Source organism: Coptis chinensis, chromosome 7 (assembly GCF_015680905.1).
Source record: "Coptis chinensis isolate HL-2020 chromosome 7, ASM1568090v1, whole genome shotgun sequence".
Taxonomy (NCBI): domain Eukaryota; kingdom Viridiplantae; phylum Streptophyta; class Magnoliopsida; order Ranunculales; family Ranunculaceae; genus Coptis; species Coptis chinensis.
Genome location: NC_141462.1, coordinates 89166465 through 89185936, shown reverse-complemented (window position 1 = coordinate 89185936; position 19472 = coordinate 89166465). Strand labels below are relative to the sequence as shown.

The 19472-nt window shown below is 37.7% G+C and overlaps 2 protein-coding genes across 3 annotated transcripts; both read right to left on the bottom strand.

The window, feature by feature from the left end:
* Nucleotides 1-6579: 6579 nt before the first annotated feature.
* On the bottom strand, nucleotides 6580-9268 carry LOC147489781 (clathrin heavy chain 1-like). Of its 2 annotated transcripts, XM_086570072.1 has the most exons (8): nucleotides 9189-9268; nucleotides 8885-8983; nucleotides 8670-8778; nucleotides 8289-8368; nucleotides 7960-8191; nucleotides 7799-7864; nucleotides 7504-7620; nucleotides 6580-6707 (listed from the first exon to the last, which is right to left on the bottom strand). In XM_086570072.1, the coding sequence occupies exons 1-5, from the start codon at nucleotides 9198-9200 to the stop codon at nucleotides 8027-8029; spliced, it is 465 nt and encodes a 154-aa protein (XP_086426198.1). In that variant the 5' UTR covers nucleotides 9201-9268; the 3' UTR covers nucleotides 6580-6707; nucleotides 7504-7620; nucleotides 7799-7864; nucleotides 7960-8026. The 2 variants fall into 2 exon arrangements, with proteins under 2 accessions (XP_086426198.1, XP_086426197.1); XM_086570071.1 differs by having other exon boundaries at nucleotides 6586-7620.
* Nucleotides 9269-17631: 8363 nt separating this feature from the next.
* On the bottom strand, nucleotides 17632-19217 carry LOC147489780 (mitogen-activated protein kinase kinase kinase 17-like). The gene has a single exon (XM_086574730.1). It carries the CDS (start codon nucleotides 19102-19104, stop codon nucleotides 17632-17634), a length of 1473 nt encoding a protein of 490 aa, XP_086430856.1. The 5' UTR covers nucleotides 19105-19217.
* Nucleotides 19218-19472: the final 255 nt, after the last annotated feature.

Here is a 19472-nt window from a genome sequence, read left to right as displayed (position 1 = left end):
TTATGTCTCATTCATTGATGATCATACTCGCTATGTGGGTGTATATGATGAAAACGAAAGATGAAGTGTTTGAGACATTTAAGAAGTGGAAGGCAAGGGTTGAGAATCGCACAAATAGAAAGGTGAAGACTCTATGATCTGACAATGGTACTGAGTATACCTATGAGCCTTTCAAAGAGTTTTGTGCACAATAGGAAATTGCCAAACACTGGACATGTAGGGGCACATCTCAGCAGAATGGAATGGCAGAAAAGATGAATAAACCTTGCTTGAAAGAGCTAGATGTTTATTGTCTAATGTCGGTCCTAGGCAAAAGAGTATTGGGCAGAATCATGTGTCCATGGCGTGTTACCTCTACAATAGGTCACCGGTTCTAGCTATAGATTGCAAGACACACACCTTATGAGGTGTGGTCGATAACCTAACCGATTATAGTATTTTTTGCGAGTGTTTGGATCGATTGCTTACTACCATGTGACATGTGAGGAAAACAAGCTAAATCCTAGAGCTAAGAATGCCATATTCTTAGGCTTCGCAAATGGGGTAAAAGGATACAGATTGTGATGTCTAGAAGACCACAAGTTCCTGGTCAACATAGATGTTACTTTTGATGAGACTTTGGTGTTATCTTTGAAGAAGGAAAAGAGTTGGGCGAGAATGGTGAGTCTATAGAAGTTCAAGCTACTGAGCTTGAGTTGTCTGATGTAGCAGATGACTAGTTGGTTCATGATGAGGTACCAGATCATGGAACCACACAACAACAGGAAAAAGAGCATGAACATTCACAACTTGTAGTGGCTGACCCTAGGCCGAAGAGACAAGTTAAAGAAGTGCACAAGTATGGGCACGAAAAGCCGGTGAAACACTATGGTTAGGTGGATTTAGTAGCATATGCACTGAATATTGAAGATGATGAGCTAGATAGCTTCAAGGAAGTTGTTAGAGATGTTCATTACATAGATTGGTTGGTTGCTATGCAAGAAGAGATGAAATCTCTTGATAAAAATCACACATGGGACCTAGTTTTATTGCCAAAGGGTAAAAGGACTATCGGCAATAAATGGGTTTTCAGAAAGAAAGAGGTCCTTCCTGAGTCTGATAATACTAGATACAAGGCAAGAGTGGTAGCAAAGGGTTTCTCATAGAAGGAAGGAGTCGACTACAATGGAGTATTTTCCCCGGTGGTCAAACATACTTCCATTAGGTGTGTTATTGAGTTTAGTTGCTCACCGACTTGGAGTTAGAGCAACTTTATGTGAAAACCGTTTTTCTTACATGGGGACTTGGAAGAAGAGATCTATATGAGACAACCTGAGGGTTTTGTTGTTGCTAAGAAAGAAGATTATGTGTGCAAGTTGAATCGGTCACTGTATGGTTTAAAGCAATCTTCAAGGCAATGGTACAAGCGCTTTAATACATTCATGATGCAACATGAGTACACCCGAAGTAAGTATGACTGTTGTGTTTACTTTCGTAGGCTTCGTGGTAATGACTTCATCTATCTCCTACTTTATGTGGATGACATGATTATTGCTTCCAAAAGTATGGTGGAGATAGACAAGTTGAAATCTCAACTTAGCTCTAAGTTTAAGATGAAAGACTTAGGTGGAGCCAAGAAGATATTGGGCATGGAGATTGACAGAGATAGGAAGAAGCGACGGATAGTTGTGTCTCAAAAGAAATACCTTCAAAAAGTAATTTCTCGTTTTGGTATGGAGAATGCAAAGTCAGTTTCTACTCCTTTGGCTGGGCATTTTAGGCTTTCAGCTAAGTTCTCTCCTAGTTCGGTGGAGGAACAAAAGCATATGGCTCATGTTCCTTATGCAAGTGCAGTTGACAGTTTGATGTACGTTATGGTGTGCACACGCACAGACATTTCACAGGAAGTTAGTGTTGTAAGCAGGTACATGGCAAATCCTGGGAAGCAGCATTGGGAAGTAGTGAAATGGGTATTGAGGTACTTGAAGGGTATCTCGGATGTGGGATTAGTTTATAGTGGAGGCACTTGCTATGTCAGTAGGTATGTGGATTCAGATTATGCAGGTGATCTAGATAGACGACGATCGACTACTGGTTATGTGTTTATGATGCATGGTGCACCGGTTAGTTGGAGGTCTATGCTACATGCTATAGTTGCTCTATCTACTACCGAGGCGAGTATATGATGCGATGGCGAGGCGTTGAAAGAGGCACTATGGCTTCGAGGTCTTCTGGATGATATGAGTATTGAGCAGAACAGTGTTGCTTTGTATTGTAATAGTCAGAGTGCTATTCATTTGGCGAAAAACCAGGTTCATCATGCTCGGACCAAGCATATTGATGTCCGTTATCACTTTATACGGGATGTCGTTAAGGATGGTGATGTAGCACTTGAGAAAGTGGACACCCATGACAATCCTGCTGATATGTTGACAAAGGTTGTCACCGGAGTTAAGTTCCAACACTGCTTGGACTTGCTCCAAATCCTACATGTTTGAAAGAGCCTTTTGTGGGCATAGCCCTTTGGGGCAGTTAACTGCGAGTTCCGGGACTAGTACTTCTTGCTGGATGTGTTCGCCTCGGTTTTATGTGTTAAAACCTCACCGAGGTGGAGAATGTAGAGAAAAAAGGAGTTTTTTTTTCTTTCTCTCGCGTAAGGCGCGCTTGCGCTTATGTATGCCTGGACAAGGGCGCGCCCGTACTCCTCTCTTGGTAAACGATCAGGTTGTTAAGCGCACATTACTTTCGACTTTGCGACCAAGGGGCCGCAAGATCCCACCGTATTTCAGCACGACTTCAACTGTGGATTCACTTTCCCTGCTCCCCCAAGTTCACAGTGAATTTGGAATGATCATAGAGGGGTAGCTCCTTGGCACATATTCCTCAATTTTATGTCCATAAATATTGAGATTTCATTTACGGAACACAATAAACTAGGTTATTGCAACTTAAATGGTGAGCCTTGCCATTGCAAAGGAAGCACGGGATGAAGGTGTATTGTTTTGTTGTTGTTTCTCATTGCAGATAAGCGGGAGGCAATTGGAGCAGGAGCGGTGATCTGCAATGGCAAGAAGAACAGAGCGAAATTGAAGGTTGTTAATTCAGTTGCCTGTATGTGGAAAGGCTTGCAGGTTAATTAGCTTTTTGTCTTGTGAATTGTGAAGATATGGTCTGATGTGAAAATCAGCTTACTTACATGTATAAATCCGCAAAAGATGTTTGTGTATTGATGATTAACAAATATATTCTTTTTGAAATGCTGAAGATTTAGGAATTACCAAATTCATTGGTTTTGAACTTTTTGGTAAGATAACAGTCATACTTCTGGTTGATTTTTTCTTGTCAATGTAATCTTATCTTACCAATGTTGGGGATGATTTGCATCTGCAACACTTTCCTGAACATTTAGATCATAGTCATCGTTTTGGTATATCATATTTTCAAATTGTACAGGAACGATATGTAATATACGTCATACATTTAGGAAATGGACAAACCTGAATAATCACCTAGAGTTTAAGAATTCAGATAGCTAATTGGATACCTATATTCATCACCACGTAGAGGAACTTACGAGATTCAATGTCTTTCCACAATTTCATTACTTTCTTATAACTTAAGGTTGAAGATTACAAGCATCGGCATCTTAAACACCAGCAGCTTCACTACTACTTAAATGTAAGATACAATAGTGACAGTAAAAAGCATACAGAGGTACTTGTAGTCTGTAAACCACTGTACAATCATCTTCTCCCCGGGAGATCTATCTTCTAATTATGCAGTCGGATAAGAGGATTCCATAGCAATACCACACATTCCCTCTGCTGCATCAATATCACGTTGCATTCTTATCCTTGTCACCCCATTCAGTACCCCAAGAGTTCTTCACCAACAAGTATTTTATACCATTATTGCTGTTTGTCCCATAGCCAACTACAGTAACACCATGGTCCAGTCTTATGCCACACTCTCCTTTTAATACGCCGTCTTTGTAAAACTGGAAAGCGGATCCACTTGCATCAATAGCTACTGAAATCGGTTGGTTAGCCAGTGTCTTCAACAAAGCTTTCTCATTGTTGTGTGGCACGTCTTCATGACCATTGATCTTTGCTGCATGGGACGTACGCTTCCTTCTTATCACAAGTTCCACCTGTGGTTGTGTTGTACGGGTACGTACCTTCTGTTGCCAAGCCGTGATTTTGTTGGATGAATTCGAAGGCGTAGTCCATTAAACCTCCCCCACAACCGTGATCCATAAGCGTACGTCGCAATCAACTAACTGAAAATAAACCAAGTTTTAAGAATAATCTCTCCTCATCAGTACAACTCAAAGTGCAACCACGAGCAAATTATAGTTAGTTACAACTCTAGAAGATTTTCACTTACCACATGGGCCTTGGTCTTTGATGGGTGTAACAGCTCCTTTTTTTCTCCAATTCATGCTAGTAGGCCGGAATGGCTGTAACATTTTCGTACCGGAACAATGTTGCTGATCTTGGTTGGAGTGGTTTTTTGTATCCGTTTCGAGATGCTATAAATTCTTCATTTGTTTGGACTACGAATTTATTTATGCTTAGCACACAGGATTGACCATCTAAATTGTTAAAATTATCAATGAACTCGACGTTGGCCTTGAATACTTGGAAACGCCTCTCTTTCTCCAGAGTGTCCTTGTATACTCGCCCGCAGCTGATCATCCGATCCACTGCTCATGCCTATCTTCCATGGATAATTTATGGAGTTCACGTGACATAATTTGAGGTGCAACGATAACCAAAATAAACAAGGCGAGACACATGCATTTCCATGGGGGCGAACTGGCGAAGAAGCCATGCTTAGTAAGCAGTATCAATTTGTGGAAGTGGAGTTACAGTATCAGGGATGAAGGATTGAATGACAGAGTTTGCACATTCTGGAGTGCTGTGGGAGCAGCAACTGATTTGAAGTTTGGAATAGACAAGTCTGTCATAAAATGTATTGTGCATATCATACATATACACACAACACAAAATAGGAAGCTAAAGTGATTCTATTGCATTCGGCCGAGCGTATACGTGAACAAAGAAGCACACAAAGCAAATCTAAACATCAAAGACCAGATTTAGTTACCAAATTAAAAGATTTTAATTGACAGGCTGTTTTTGGTAACACTGAAAGAAGACGGTGTCCACATAAATTTCCAATGAAATCTAACCAGATTGGGTGCGCCCACATAAATTTCCATGTGCTGAATCCGGACTCATTTACTAATAAAAGGAAATGTATACTAACTTTACCAAGGTGAAAAATATAAGAGCGCCGGGAGCAGGTAGGTTATGATAGACCGATCCTATGCTAAGTTTTGCAAAACCCTGCCTTGTTGTTTTCAGACATTTTACATTTTTTTTGGGTATCACATATGTGTGACATATCACACAATATTAACTTGCTAAATTCTAAGATCACACAATTTATAATACTAATTTATAGTTCTATCACTACATATAGTATATATGCTTTCCTTCCATCTAATTTGCATTGTGAACCGCTTGCAATCTCTTTAAGACATCATAGATTACTGAAATAGGCATTCATCTTCTATTTTATCTATTGTTAATTCTAGAGTATTCATAGATCAGTCTCCTTAGTTGAATAACAAAATTGAGTAAAATTTACATATTAGAAGGAACTTTTTTTCGGTTAATGAAATGTTGGAGGAAACTAAAGTACAATGAAATTTAAATTCAACAATTTATAGATCAAGTTAGAGAAAAAGAATAAAACTCAAATAAAGGATCATACATTTTTTTATGTTGTAAATATAAATTTTAGAAAACAAAGCATTTTTTTTTCTTTCGAAAGTTTAATATTCTTAGTAATATGATGCAATGAAGTTTTGGAAAAGTTGAAGATTTCATAGTCCCTGGACCGATTGAATGCCAATATATCTATTTGGTTGAGTTTGATATATGAGCGTCATTACAAACTTTATATTATCCGATTCCATAATTTTCTATTTCCTGTATTGATTGATTTGGATAAAAAACTACTAACAAAAAGGATGTCTTGCAAACCGATAAATTTGTATAAACCAGATTATTTGAGAATAGGGTTGTGATTTTTTTTTAATGTGGGATTGTGATTTGTGACAGCCATAATAGTATGATACACATTTCTCGTCTTTTCTTTAAGAAGGGTTGTATGTAGTATGTACTATCTACAACTAATTACGTGAAAAATAGAGAGGGAGTAAAAGAGAGGGAATAGCAGTGAAAATAAAAACAAAATTACAAAAAATAACCTTTATTCTACTATTTTAGAGACATCCAGAGAGCCAGCGAACTTTCTTTCTCTTCCCTCTTTTTTCTCTATAAAAAAAAATCTCCATTAAATTAAACAAACAAAAACCAGGGAAACTCAAGAAAATGTAACTATCAGAGACCAGATTGTGAAAGCCTGCGCTACAGGATTTGTAGAGAAAAAAAATGTGTTTTTTTCTTTCTCTCGTGTAAGGCGTGCCCGCGTTTGTGTATGCCTGGACAAAGGCGCGCCCGTACTCCTCTCTTGGCAAATGAACAATACTTTAGGCGTGCACGAGCTCGACTTTTGCCTGGCCATACTGCCCAAGGCCCACCGTGTTCACAGCAGCCTTCGACCGTTTCGGTCCAGTATAAAGAGAAAAGTTTTTTTTCTAAAAACTTAACCTTTCTTTGTGAGAGGGAACTTTTTCTTTGTGAGATAGTTGGAATCTAACCAAAAGATAGAAAAAGAGATTGTAAGAGAGAAATTTTTAGTGAGTGTTAATTCTTTGTGAGTGAATTGAGAGCTTTTGTAATCTGTTATTCTGGATATCTAATAAAGTTTGGAACTCGCAGTGTGGACGTAAGTAAATTGCCGAACCACGATATATCTTTGTCTTGTGGTGTGTTCTCTTTTACATTAATTGTTTTACTTTATATACTTGTTTAATTGACATTGAGAAGTGTTGGGATGGTATTTGGAAGGTGTCGAAGTCTTGTCTAGATAGAAAGATCAATCTTTATGTAGGATTAATCTAGTTGTTTCCGCATTGATTTATCCACAAAAAAAGTCACCAAGCTCCTCACTGCATTCAAGTTTATCCTCAGCCAACCAATTCTCCAAAAGAATCTTTTTATTTAGATTCAGAACTCGACGCGATAATTCCAATGACTCATACACATTTAGTTTTCCTTTCGTCAATAGAGTTCCAAAGTACAGCAATAGGGGTGGAGTTTGTTCAGCTTGCACGGGAACACTCAGCAAAACACATACACCATAAGCCAATCAGAACTTGTAGTTTGTCCGCACTTCTAGAAAACTATGGAAATATATACTGGACAAGGATGATAAGAAATTGCTACTTCCTTCTTAGTTAAAGCACTTTACTGAAGACTATAGAAAAACAATAACAGTAATCTTAACAGAAATAAAAACTATTTAGAAGGTCAAGAATTTGACCTCAAACCAAAACCACATTATAGCAAACATATAGTTTAGAAGGAATGAGAAAACCATGAAGAAGACCTGAAATTTTGCAACAGTATCAGGAGTGCGAAGGATTCCCTTCGGAGATTCTGCAGCAAGCTCCGCAGCTTCCTTATATTTAGCCTGCGAGAACAATTCCTGGAACCTTTGGACAACCTGGAAAATAGAACAAAAATTAAAACATATAAGTAAACTCTCAGGGAATGAGAGGCTACAAATGCTTGACCAGGAGGACATTACTATTTACTACAACTATAAAAACAAGAATAATGGCCTTGAAACGATAACAATAAACAATAAACAGTTCAACAAATATATTCAAGCAAGATTTTACCAGATTTTCTGACCCAGGGAGGTTTCCTCTTCTAGCTAGATGCACAGCAAGCTCTAGATTGTTTAACTGTAACATTGATAAAGTTACACATTACAGCAACGTTTATTGTTTAAGCTTCAGTAATTGTTCACAAAGGATAAAACAACATTAGATAAACATACTTGACCGCTGATGAAAGGCACAATTGTTGCTTCATTTACAGTGGCAACTAACACCTGACCTTGCTTATTAACCGCGTAAAAACCTCCACTTGATGTAGCTTCTGTCGTCAAAAATATAGGATCTGGACTTATTTGGTTTTTGTAAACAGCGCGCGGTTGCAGTCTCCAGGTCAAACACAAACAAAAGTCCGAGCTTTGTGATCACATATATCAAACTGTACTTATGGGATATCTGTGAAAGAAAAAAAATAATAAACAAGAAATTAATCATATCACGCATAAATACAATTATGGTAGAGATTTGTGCATAATTATGGTAAAGATGCTACCTGCATTGCCACAGGGAAGTCATCAGCAAAATCTGGAGGGAAGAAAAGATCTGCTCGCTTCTTTGTAAAAGCTGGCTTGCCTGCTATCCAAATTCACAAGATGAGTACTGGAAAATAGACGGGGCAAGAGTGAAAACATAACAATTTCCTGTGAGTATTACTATACAATGGTGGTCACTATGGATGTCATAGAACACTACCACCACACGGACATGGAGAAGAACAGAATAAAAAGGTAAACTAAATTCATCAATCACACTTGAAATATCATACGGCTGAAAAATGGAAACTGCACCTAATAAAGCAGAGAAAGGTAATTCTAGGTTTTCTTCTGATGAGAACTAAATAATAGAAAGGTGAATGAAGAAATGAAAGATAGACCTGGCTGGGAACCAAGTTCAATCACATGCAACTTTGACATAACTTGTCCAGCATTGGTACTCTTTGAGGCAAAACAGATAAGAATAGAAGGGTCTTCATTGCCAGGGACCTGTATATGACAAAAAAATAGATACAAGTCCACTAACTCATTAAGTAAACACCACCAAAATTCAATAATCAGATCAATGGTAGATAACAGAACCGAAGGCACTCACTACAGTTGCAGCAAACGAAGCAGCATGTGCTTCAAGAGCTTGACTACGCTGCTGATCGACAGAGAAAAGTTGCATATTTCCTTTAACAAGTTGAGGCCTCTATAGCCAGATTTGGGAGTATAAAGACCAATCAGAAATTTTAAGTATCATCAGAAATTTTAGAATATAATAAATTCACCAAAAATTTGCATATCTCATTGTCAACCAGATTTTCAGTAGTATAAAGACCATTCAGAATTCTAAACTATAATCAGAATATAATAAATTCGCCAATAATTTCTGTAAACTACTAGTTCTCACGTACTAAGGGTGCCATGTTCAATGTCTGAGCGAATTTGCGATTAAACAGGTAGTTTCCACTTTCCAGATACCCAAAATATAAGGGATGCCTTTTATGATGACTTGATGAGAATGTATGCATGGATTGTAATTTGTAACACTAAAACTGATAGTTAAATTCTAGAACTCAATCTATATAATTAATAAAATGAGGAGGCTATCCATCTAGGCTTCATAATAATGTTCTAAATTATCTGTGTTGTATTCTTCGCGATTTAAATTTTGTTGAACTACTGTGTTACTTCAGCATAGGATTATAGGAGGGAAAAGGTTGTTCGCTTTGTAATATGCCCCCTTAGTATTTGGCAATTGAACCACCTGCAGGTGATCTGCTGGAGAGTTTAGGACAACTTCTAGCAGGACACACGCACACCCACACGCACCAGGAAAGCACTGCAATATGATTCTGGTTTCAGGAACCACCAGGAAAGCACTGCGATATGATTCTGGTTTCTTTTTTTATCAACATAGCAACTTTCCAGCATAAACCAGTAATATTCAGCAGTAACTAAAATGTTATATCCAACTAAATAATGGAAAAATTAAGGAAAACCTTAATGATAATGATATAAGACAATCACCTATGAACAGATATACCTAGAAAAAAACCGGTATTATTTTCTTTATTATTTTTCTTTTCTTTTCTACCTAGAAAAAAATTAATACACAAAGTAATGTGACCCAAAGAGAAGATCATAGAATGCATATAAAACTGGAGGTCTTATATTATGATCCAAACTTACAAAGGACTACTGCATTCATAAACACCACCGTTCAGTCTTGCTTTTTTGTTTTTTTTTATTGAGTTCATATACTATTTGAGCACCTACAAATGCATGCTTTCTCTATTTACCACAAAAGAATCACACATTCATAGTCATTTAGCACATAACTAACCAACTTAAACTTAAACATAGAAAACATTTGAAATAACCAATGTAGTTTCAGTTGCTCACGCGCAAGTTCAATCACTTGTAACACCAAAGGATTATATTAATTACAATGTATAGAGATTTACATATTTTTACTACCTTTAAGGGCAAGAATTCGACCATTAGGATTCATCAAAGCGGAATCAGCCGTAATAGGTCTTCTCAATGGTTGCATAGGCATACTCATATCTACAATTACAACACTATTCTGCGGCGAAGTTTCTCGAACACATGTACTTGTTGGATTCCATTGTAACATGTGAAAAATTAATGGAATCCGGATTAATCCCGATACTTGGTAACTGCAATCACGAAATTTTAAAAAAGACAAACCAGCATTCACGAATCAGAACATACTATACCAAAATAAGCTTAGAGTTTAATAAGTATGAAATCGAGTGAACGAAGACATACTGTTAAAGTTTCTTTCATGGTAATTGGAGCATTTGCAGCAGCCATTGTTGTTATTTTCTTTCAAAACTGAAACAATGAATAGGAAAATGTTTTCAATATGCGATTCAAGGAGGGAGAAAGTGACGATTTGAAGTGAAAAGAGATATACATGCAAGTGTGAATACTGCGAGAGAGGGAGGGAGGGAAGATTTGTTTTTTTTGTTTCTTCACCTTCAAGTTGTTCTTAACAAGTGTCACAATGTGATATACGTGGTAAGTGGTAACTGTTGGTATAAGGTTACCAAATTCATATTGGTTTTGGTTTTGGTTTTGGTTTTGGTTAACTATTCTAAATAGGATTCCAATTTGATATCCACGACATCTATAAATACGAGACCGGTTTGTGGGATTTGTCATGCTCAAGTTTGTGAATTCTTCGGAATTCGTTTGTGAGTGATTGTACTCTATTTGTTTATCTCTTGATTAGTAAAGTTATCCTATTTTGCTTGATAGATTAGGTTAACGCCAAACCACGTAAATCTCGTCTCCACTTCTATTGGTTATTCGTTTTGCATTGGTAAGTATTTTAATTGATTTGTTTTTGTCGATTTCTATCACCACATTCAATCTTCTTTGTTTTAATTGATTTGTTTTTGTCGATTTCTATCACTACATTCAATCTTCTTTGTCCAATTGTCACGCTTCCGCATTCGTTTACGTAACAAATCCGCATTCGTTTACGTAACAGTAACAACTAACAAGTAGTAGGTGCGTTACTTGTACAGTTGTAACTTGTACACGAAGTAATAGAAGGAATAAAAAAAATACAAAGCAATTCAAATATTCAATGGATAATAAAAAAAAAAAACAAAAACAGTAGACTGAATATACTAGAGAGAGATAGCTCATGGCTAACATTGTTTTTTTTTGTTTTCACGGTGAAATTTAAATTGTGTACCTGGAGTCTTCTAGCGTCTACAGTGTAGTCTATGGATTATGCAGTATGAATCTATAAATGGTAAGCATGTGAGTGCAAATTTCAAAGCTAAGTGATCTTCACAAACTATATACCTTCGAGGCTGAGTTCCTACTATGAAGTAGCCTCTATTAATAGCATTTTTAGAGAACTTCTTGGTCGCTTGAGTCGTTTGGGCCTTTGGATTCATTATTACGCCTCATAATACACACGCACCCCGGATGAGTGGCCGAGATGTGATGGCGCACCATACATCTCGCGCACTGAAGATTTAGCCGCATTTTTAACTTAAGCGCTAAGCATTTTCTTTCCCTACTATTTAGGAAAGTAATAATAAGTTGACGGTTCTAACTTAACTCCCCAGTAGTCTTGAGGGGAATCGAACTAGTGACCATTGGGGAGCAAACCCAAAGCCGGACCAGTTGTGCTACCCCTTCCAAGATAGCCCCCTCATTTTTAAAATCATTTGAGTTTTCCCCACTCCGTCAATTTTGTCTGTAACATACGTTGGTATTTTATCTATTGACCATTTTGCCCTTATGATAAGATAGAGCGAGTTGGGTTTTATTGTTTTGGGGTTTTTTAACTTAACCCCCACAAATATGTAGCATTTTGAATTTGCACCGTGTTCAATAAGCTTTAGAGTTTTGTAAGTTTTGTATAAATCCCCCAAAATTTAGCATCGGATTTGAGTTTACTCCATTAGCAAAATTGAAAAAAAAAAAAACTAAAGAGAAAAAAAAATGTTTCTCCCATATAGGGTGTGCATGGGTCGGTTCGGGTCAGGTTTGAGTCTAAACTGGCAACCAAACCGATCAAATATGAAGAGCATCTCTAGGTGGTGGTAGCATACTCTTCATATTTGAAGAAGGCTGGTAAAATTCGACCAACTCTAAGTAGTCGCAAATTTCGACCGGAAATTCATTGTAGACCACACCCTGGCATTGACATTAGTAATCTTGACGCGCCAAATACTTATTAATGTCGCGTGCTATGCTTAATAAAATGTCGCGCGACAATCGGACTTTTGTCATTTCACAACTGTTTTTTTCAACTTAAATTTCTCTAGTTTTAGCAAAAAAAATGAATTCCGACGACGAATACGTGTAGTGGTGACGGTGAGGAAGAAGAAAACAGTGGTAATAGTGCATACGTTTGGAACAATCCCATTGGTGATATGATCTAGATGATGAACCAAACACTTCGAATTTGGAAATCGTGGAGTCGAGGTCGACGATCCACCATTGATGCTTTAGTATTAGCAAGTCGATTTTGAATTTCCTACTGAGGCTATTGATTTCAGCTATCTTAGGCCGGTGTCTATGAGGTTTCGTGATAGGCATGCCTCAAGAGTTGTTCTTGAACAACAAGTATGTATTTTAATTTCATATATTAGTAGTAGTAGTAGTTAATTTTAGTAGTTAAACACGTACATTTTTTTTTAAAAAATTGTAGTTTCATTTTGCGTACATCAGAAATGTGTTATATATCAAGTTCGGTGCACTCCACATGCGCTTAAGACGTGGTGGGATGATATTAAAAAAGTCGGTGCACTTGACCATGTTAGAGATGCAATTTTAGTGACTCCCTTTGGTCATCTAGTTGACATATCTTACAATAAGACTGACATTCAGGGAGTTATTAATAGTTTAGTTGAGAGATGGTGGGATAGTACACATACTTTTCACTTCCCTCAGGGAGAGTTGGGCTTCACTCCACTAGATTTTTGCATGATATATGGTTTGAGTATAGGATTAGGTAATCCATTGAGATGTAGCACTGAATTCCAGAGTTGTGCCCAAATGATGACTTTCTTCCCTTATCTGACCGAGGAGTCATATGACAGTGCCGGTGTTAGGATATCTGGTATCAAGGTTGTATACATTACACCGTTGACTACTGATTTAGGGTTGCAGTTTTTGATAAATTATTTGTCACTTGATTCTGATGATGGTCAAACACATGTTGATGAGTATATAAGAGCTTTCTGTATGTATTTGATGGGCGTCTTCTTTTTTCCTTCTGGCTATTCCACGATTAATTTGGGGTATCTAGCCAACTTTGAGCACTTGCATGAGTTGGGCGGTATTGATTTTAGTGGAGCCATATACTGTCATTTGTTGCGTTGTTTAGATAGGGCTTCTCGGCAGACTAGTGATGTCAGTAGTCCCCATATGGGAGGGTTTGTTATTCTCTTAGAGGTATGATTTTATGAGTATTTCCGTCTTTGCAAAAATCCTATCCTCCGAGTATACCGATGAGAGGCCTAGGCTCGGGGATTGGCACGGACCTCGTCGAGTCTCATCGACCGGTGAGATCGGTCATAACATAACTTCAATGCGAATCGGATCGAGCTTAACACACAAGCTTCTATTGTTTGGAGGCCTTGGAGGAGGACAGGTACATTATCGCCCATGAATGATTTGTAGATACATACGCATTGATGATTTCTCATAGGAGGATGGTATTCACTTGCGGGAGTGATATGGAGTGGTATTTAGGGGATAGATGTTACAGATAGCTCACACCATGCTTTGGTATCCCCCCTGATCCGCCTACCCATGTATTAGAGGCTAAGGACATGACCTTAGAGCAAGTCATTAAGAGAAACGTGCATTGGAGTTGGCTACAGGCTTTTGACCTAGTTACATTACAGACTTATGAGCAGTACTACCGTTATTGGTTTAAGGTATCTAATGGTCATTTGCTCCTAGCTGTGGGTCGTACAGGCAACATTCATACGGTTAACAAAATGGGTGTCAGATGTGAATTCCGATTGGCCAGCCGTCATAGCCGACGTTTCAGCATGGACCTGTACACACATTTGTTCCAGCGCCAGATCCCCCTCAGTCAGAGTGGCCTTGGGTTTTCAGTTTGAGTGATCCGAGTGGCCAGACGATTTACCAGCACATTCTTCTATTGATGACACTCGCGTCTTACAGTCAGAGCTTGAACTTGGACATCTACCTCTGGTAATTATTTTTATTGGTTTTGGTTTATTATTAATGCTTATTATGAAAATGTCATAAATTATTAATGAATAATTATTTTAGGATGAGCTACGCATGAGATATGAGACATATCTTCGTGTAATTGATGGCTTGCGCTTCTCGGTATTCGCCTACAGTGTTGAGAGAGAGAGAGAGTTATTTTGTAGGCTCATGTGGATTATGACAATTTGCAATGCCAGGTTGATGAGTTACAGGCTCAGATTGATCGCACAAGGGTGAGTTCATCACATGGACAGACAGAGAGTTCAGCACAAAGACAGACGAAGAGGAGTTCACGGCAGAGGAGGTGTATGTAGGAAGTGAGGACTTGATGATTTATAATATTAAGTTTGTTGTATGACGATTATTATTATGTTGTGTGATTTTGAATTGTTCATTTAATCATTTTGATAAGTTCTAACTTACTTCCTTTGATTAAGCAAATGAATTGCAATTTTTATTAATAAAATGACAACTAATACATGATTGCAAAAACATAAAATAAAAATAAATAAATAAAAGACAACTATTACATATCACCTTTATTACATACTACTAGAGTTACTCTAGTTATCAAGCCAGTCATCATTTTCTTCATCATTGGCTTCTTCGTCGTTGGAAGCTTCATTTGTACTACTTGATCCAACATTTTTTTTTTCATATTTAGCTAAAATTGCATCTTGTTTTAGCTCTAAAACCCTTCGCAAACGAGGATTGACTTTGTCGAGTGACATTGCCAACAACCTAGTCTCATTTTCCTCCTCTCTAACACGGAGTTTTTCTTGCTTTAAAAATAACTTTTTTTGTGTCTTCTCTTACTTCAATTTCAGCATACTTTGAAATTGCCCATTTAGATTCTCTTCTTTATTTCTTTAAAAGCTTCAAGAAATTCATCCATATTTTTAGCAGTGGATGCAACATTACCCTCGACAGTAGAAACAACTTTCTTGTTCTTTTCAATTTCTTTGCTCTGCTTCCTACCGACCGATCTCTCCAAAAAACCTTTGGTACTACTACGATCATATTCCGAGTACAGTGAAGGTGAAGGGGTAGAGTAAGGCGTTGAAGGGGTTGGGGTTGGGGTTGAGGGTGAAGAATTGAAACCTTCAATATCTCCGGATCTTGCTTTCTTCTTTGGTCTTGGAGCAAGCATTTCGTTGCGTAACTGAGTTCTTTGCTACTTTGGTGTATTTTTTACTAGATTATAACAATCTTGCCATATCCATGGTTTCCCAGTAGTAGTCGTATAAGTTACTGCCGCGTCTGAAATCTACGTTTATTAAAAAAAAAATCAATATCAAGTAGTATATAAAACGAAGTATAAATTAAACGAATTATAAATTAAACGAAGTATAAACGAATCTTACAATGTCTTCACGTCCCCACCCGCTTGGAGGTTGTTCTTCAAGCTTTCTTAGTATAACATGATATTTGTTGAAGAACGGTAAAATAATCGCCCAACGTTGTGAGACTCCCTTCCACTTACGGTTGCGGTCAAAACCTTGAATTTGATTCATCCTAGCCATAATTTGTTCCCAATAAACTTGTCCCGATTGATCATTCCCTACTATAGGATCTTCTCTAATCTCAATCCACGCTCTAGTAAGAGCAATATTTTCTTCATTTGTCCAACTTGGACCCATTCCTTGTTTTGGTTGTGACATTAAAAGTGTTGTATGTGAAATGGTTGAGAGTGTTGTGTGTGAAAATGAAAAAGGAGATGAGTGTAGATATATGGATATAGAAATCCGACAGTTTTTTGCCCTTTTTTTCCCGTTGGAGCACGCAACATTGGCATTGGCGCGCAACGTTACAAGTGGCGTGTGAAAGTACCACTGGCGCACCTGGTGCTGGTCTAAGTCAAAAAAAAGTTGGGCAACATTTGCAATGTCGCTCCGCATCCGCATCCAAATTGCCAAATTTGCGAACAAGCAGGTGATACGACCGGTTATACTACCACCCAGAGATGGAATTCCGAGATATTCCGAACTTTTCCTTCAAATATGAAGAAAAAGGCAGGCTATACTACCACCTAGAGATGCTCTTAGCTTTTTTTGAATCGAACCGAACCGGTTATGTTATACTAACCGACCGAACCGAACTAATTTCCAGCCGAACTGATAGCTAAACTGAACCGACTGGGTTACGGTTTAACCTATGTTAACCGACCCAAACTGACCATGGATAAACTCAAATTTGATACATATTTGTGGGGGATTAAGTAAAAACACTCTAAAATAATAAAACCCAACGGCTCTATCATATCATAAGGGCAAAATAGTCAATAGATAAAACACCAACATCTGTTATAGACAAAATTGACGGAGTGGGAGGCAAACTAAAATGATTTTAAAAATGGAGGGTTTAGTCAAAATGCTACATCGTTTTGGAGAGTTAAGTCAAAATTCCCCGAATGAAAAAGACTTTTACTGATGATCTGATATTCTGATACACACTGATGCTTATCCATGACCTAGCTATTGGATCCAGCCCTGGAAGAACAAAGGTCGTTAAGGTTTGGAACATTATGGGCTTGGGTTTAGTTCTTTTCTTTTAAAGTCCCAGTCTATGGACTTTGGGCCCTGCCATGAGCTAATCCACATGCGTACATAGCCTGGCCCACAGGTGTAGGCCCAAAGGTCTAACTCTCCATTCCTAGACGGCTGACCATTGAAATTTTCAGTTTTTCAGCTGCCTCCTGCTACAGAGTACAGACTAGGACGAAAAAAGCACTATATTTTGAAGGGTAAAAGATAACAGAAGTACGGAATAGTTGACGAAACACTGAATTTTGGTGAAAGTTTTGGGCATTTCAGATCGAATTTGATTATGCAGAATTGCAGCTCACCAAAACCAAGTACACAACTATCACGATTCACAAGTCACGACAACATGCACTTTATACTGGAACTGGTTGCGCGCTGTCACCTTTTCTGTTCAATTTACTTCGACATTAAGTATGAATACCGAACAGTCGAACACCTATCAACCTATGATCTATTTTGACTTTTTAATGGGGTTCCAATAACTGGTTCCAAACTTCCAATCATCTAAAGTTATCTGTGTTGTCCACTTTACAACAGAAGATGAATATATGACTTAATTGGGTCCCATAACTCACATTACTCTCCCAACTTCACTTCTGCATAGACGGTGATCACATGCCCCATGTTTGGAAAAAATAAAAGCCAAGAAATAAAATAATAAATAAATTCTAAATTTTATTAATAATAATTCAATAATAAATATCAATAGCAAGAATAAAAACAGTTCACACCAAATAAAATTCTGTTTCTCTCTCTTCACCACCACAAATTCCATTTTTCTAAACCCATACTGACAACTCACCCCAGCTTTGCAGCCACAACAATAACAACCAGAGCTGCTGGCCCAACTACAACCAGAATCCAAATATTCTTTTAACTTCTCATTTTCGACTTTTACACTCATAAAACCCAAATTTATCCCTTCTTTTTCTTCACTAACCGTAATTATATTCGAATATTCCAAATTTGTCCCTATTCTTATTTCCCCACTTGTCTCTGCTTCCCCTCCTCTGTTTGAAACAGAGCATGACCTTATTACTTCCCAACCATCAGATTCCCAAATTACCCCTCTTCCTGAAGCTAATTCATTAATTCTACCCTTAGCAGAGCTAATGACATCATCAGAACTTGAACTAATTCGATATTCTTCTTCGTCTTCCTCTTCGTTTTCGTCGCAAAATTCTGAACTAGCCCAATCCAATATACTTCTTGGGGACGATTCGACAACCATGTCTTCTGATAAAAATGGGTGTTGAAGAAGTTGTTCACAATTCCATCTTTCACTTGGTTCTCTTCGTAAACATTTATCAAGAAAATCGCGTCCGTAGTCGGATAACTGAGCTGGGAATTCAGGCACTTCATCAGAGAATCCAATTTTGAGCACTATACTTGATTCACAGTCTTTCCAAGCAGATTTTCCAGTGATCATTTCAATAACTGTACAGCCCAATGACCATATATCAGATTCTGGTCCTTGTTTCTCTTGTCGAATTACTTCTGGTGCCATCCATAGTGGCGTTCCTTGTGCTTTAATCTCCTTTCCTTGTTCTTCAACTTTTTGAGCTGAACCAAAATCAGCAAGTTTGCAAACTCCAAGCTTAGAAGTCACTAAAACATTCTTCCCCTTCACGTCGCAGTGAACAATTCCTTTTAAATGAATATAATTCAATGCAGAAACGATGCAACGAGTGTAAGAACGAACAATTTTCTCATTCAAGTGAACAGAATCAGAAACAGTGCCATTGAACATGAACTCCATGTGTAAGTTTCTACAGACTTCTGTTCTTGATTCATGTGTGAAGTCATTTCCAAGATACCCAATGACATAAGGAGAAGAAAGAGATTGAAGAATTTGAATTTCGTTTTCTAAAGCTTCAATATGAGAAGAGAGAGCTGTTTTTGTATTCACAGACTTCACTGCGAAAACTTGATTGTTTGATCTGTTTACAGCTACATGAACTTTGCCAAATGATCCTTTACCTATACAATCTCTTCTGACCCAAGAACAAGAGGAACTTGAATTGTTATTCTGTCTTTGTTCCATAGTTGGTGAAGAGTTTTTTGAAGTTTGGAATTTTTTTTGAGGTTTTGAGGTCTTTGGTGAGAGTATTTATATGGTTTGGAGGTGAGGCGTGTGACACTTGAGAGTTGGAGAGGGTCATTTGGCTGTTAAAATTTTCAAAACGGTCAAGTGATGCCAGTGAAAATTTTGAGATAATTGGTGACGTCTTACTATAAAGATTGGGACCTAGTGACTTACTCCTTCGTTCTAAACTTATCCACGAAGTAACATCACAAATTTTAATACCTTTCGGTGAGTGAGTGAGTCACTTAGGGTTCATTTGCTATATCCATTTGCCTCCAAAATATATTCTTTTTCTGATTAAGGTCAAGTTTGATATGGTACTTTGT

Coding starts and splice junctions, on each gene's coding strand:
- LOC147489781 (XM_086570072.1), bottom strand. Junction 8,369..8,669: donor TGAACTTGGTTCCCAGCCAG/GTCTATCTTTCA, acceptor TTTGGATAGCAG/GCAAGCCAGCTTTTACAAAG. Junction 8,192..8,288: donor ACTTCCCTGTGGCAATGCAG/GTAGCATCTTTA, acceptor TTTCTTTCACAG/ATATCCCATAAGTACAGTTT.
- LOC147489780 (XM_086574730.1), bottom strand. CDS start 19,104: ATGGAACAAAGACAGAATAACAATTCAAGTTCCTCTTGTTCTTGGGTC.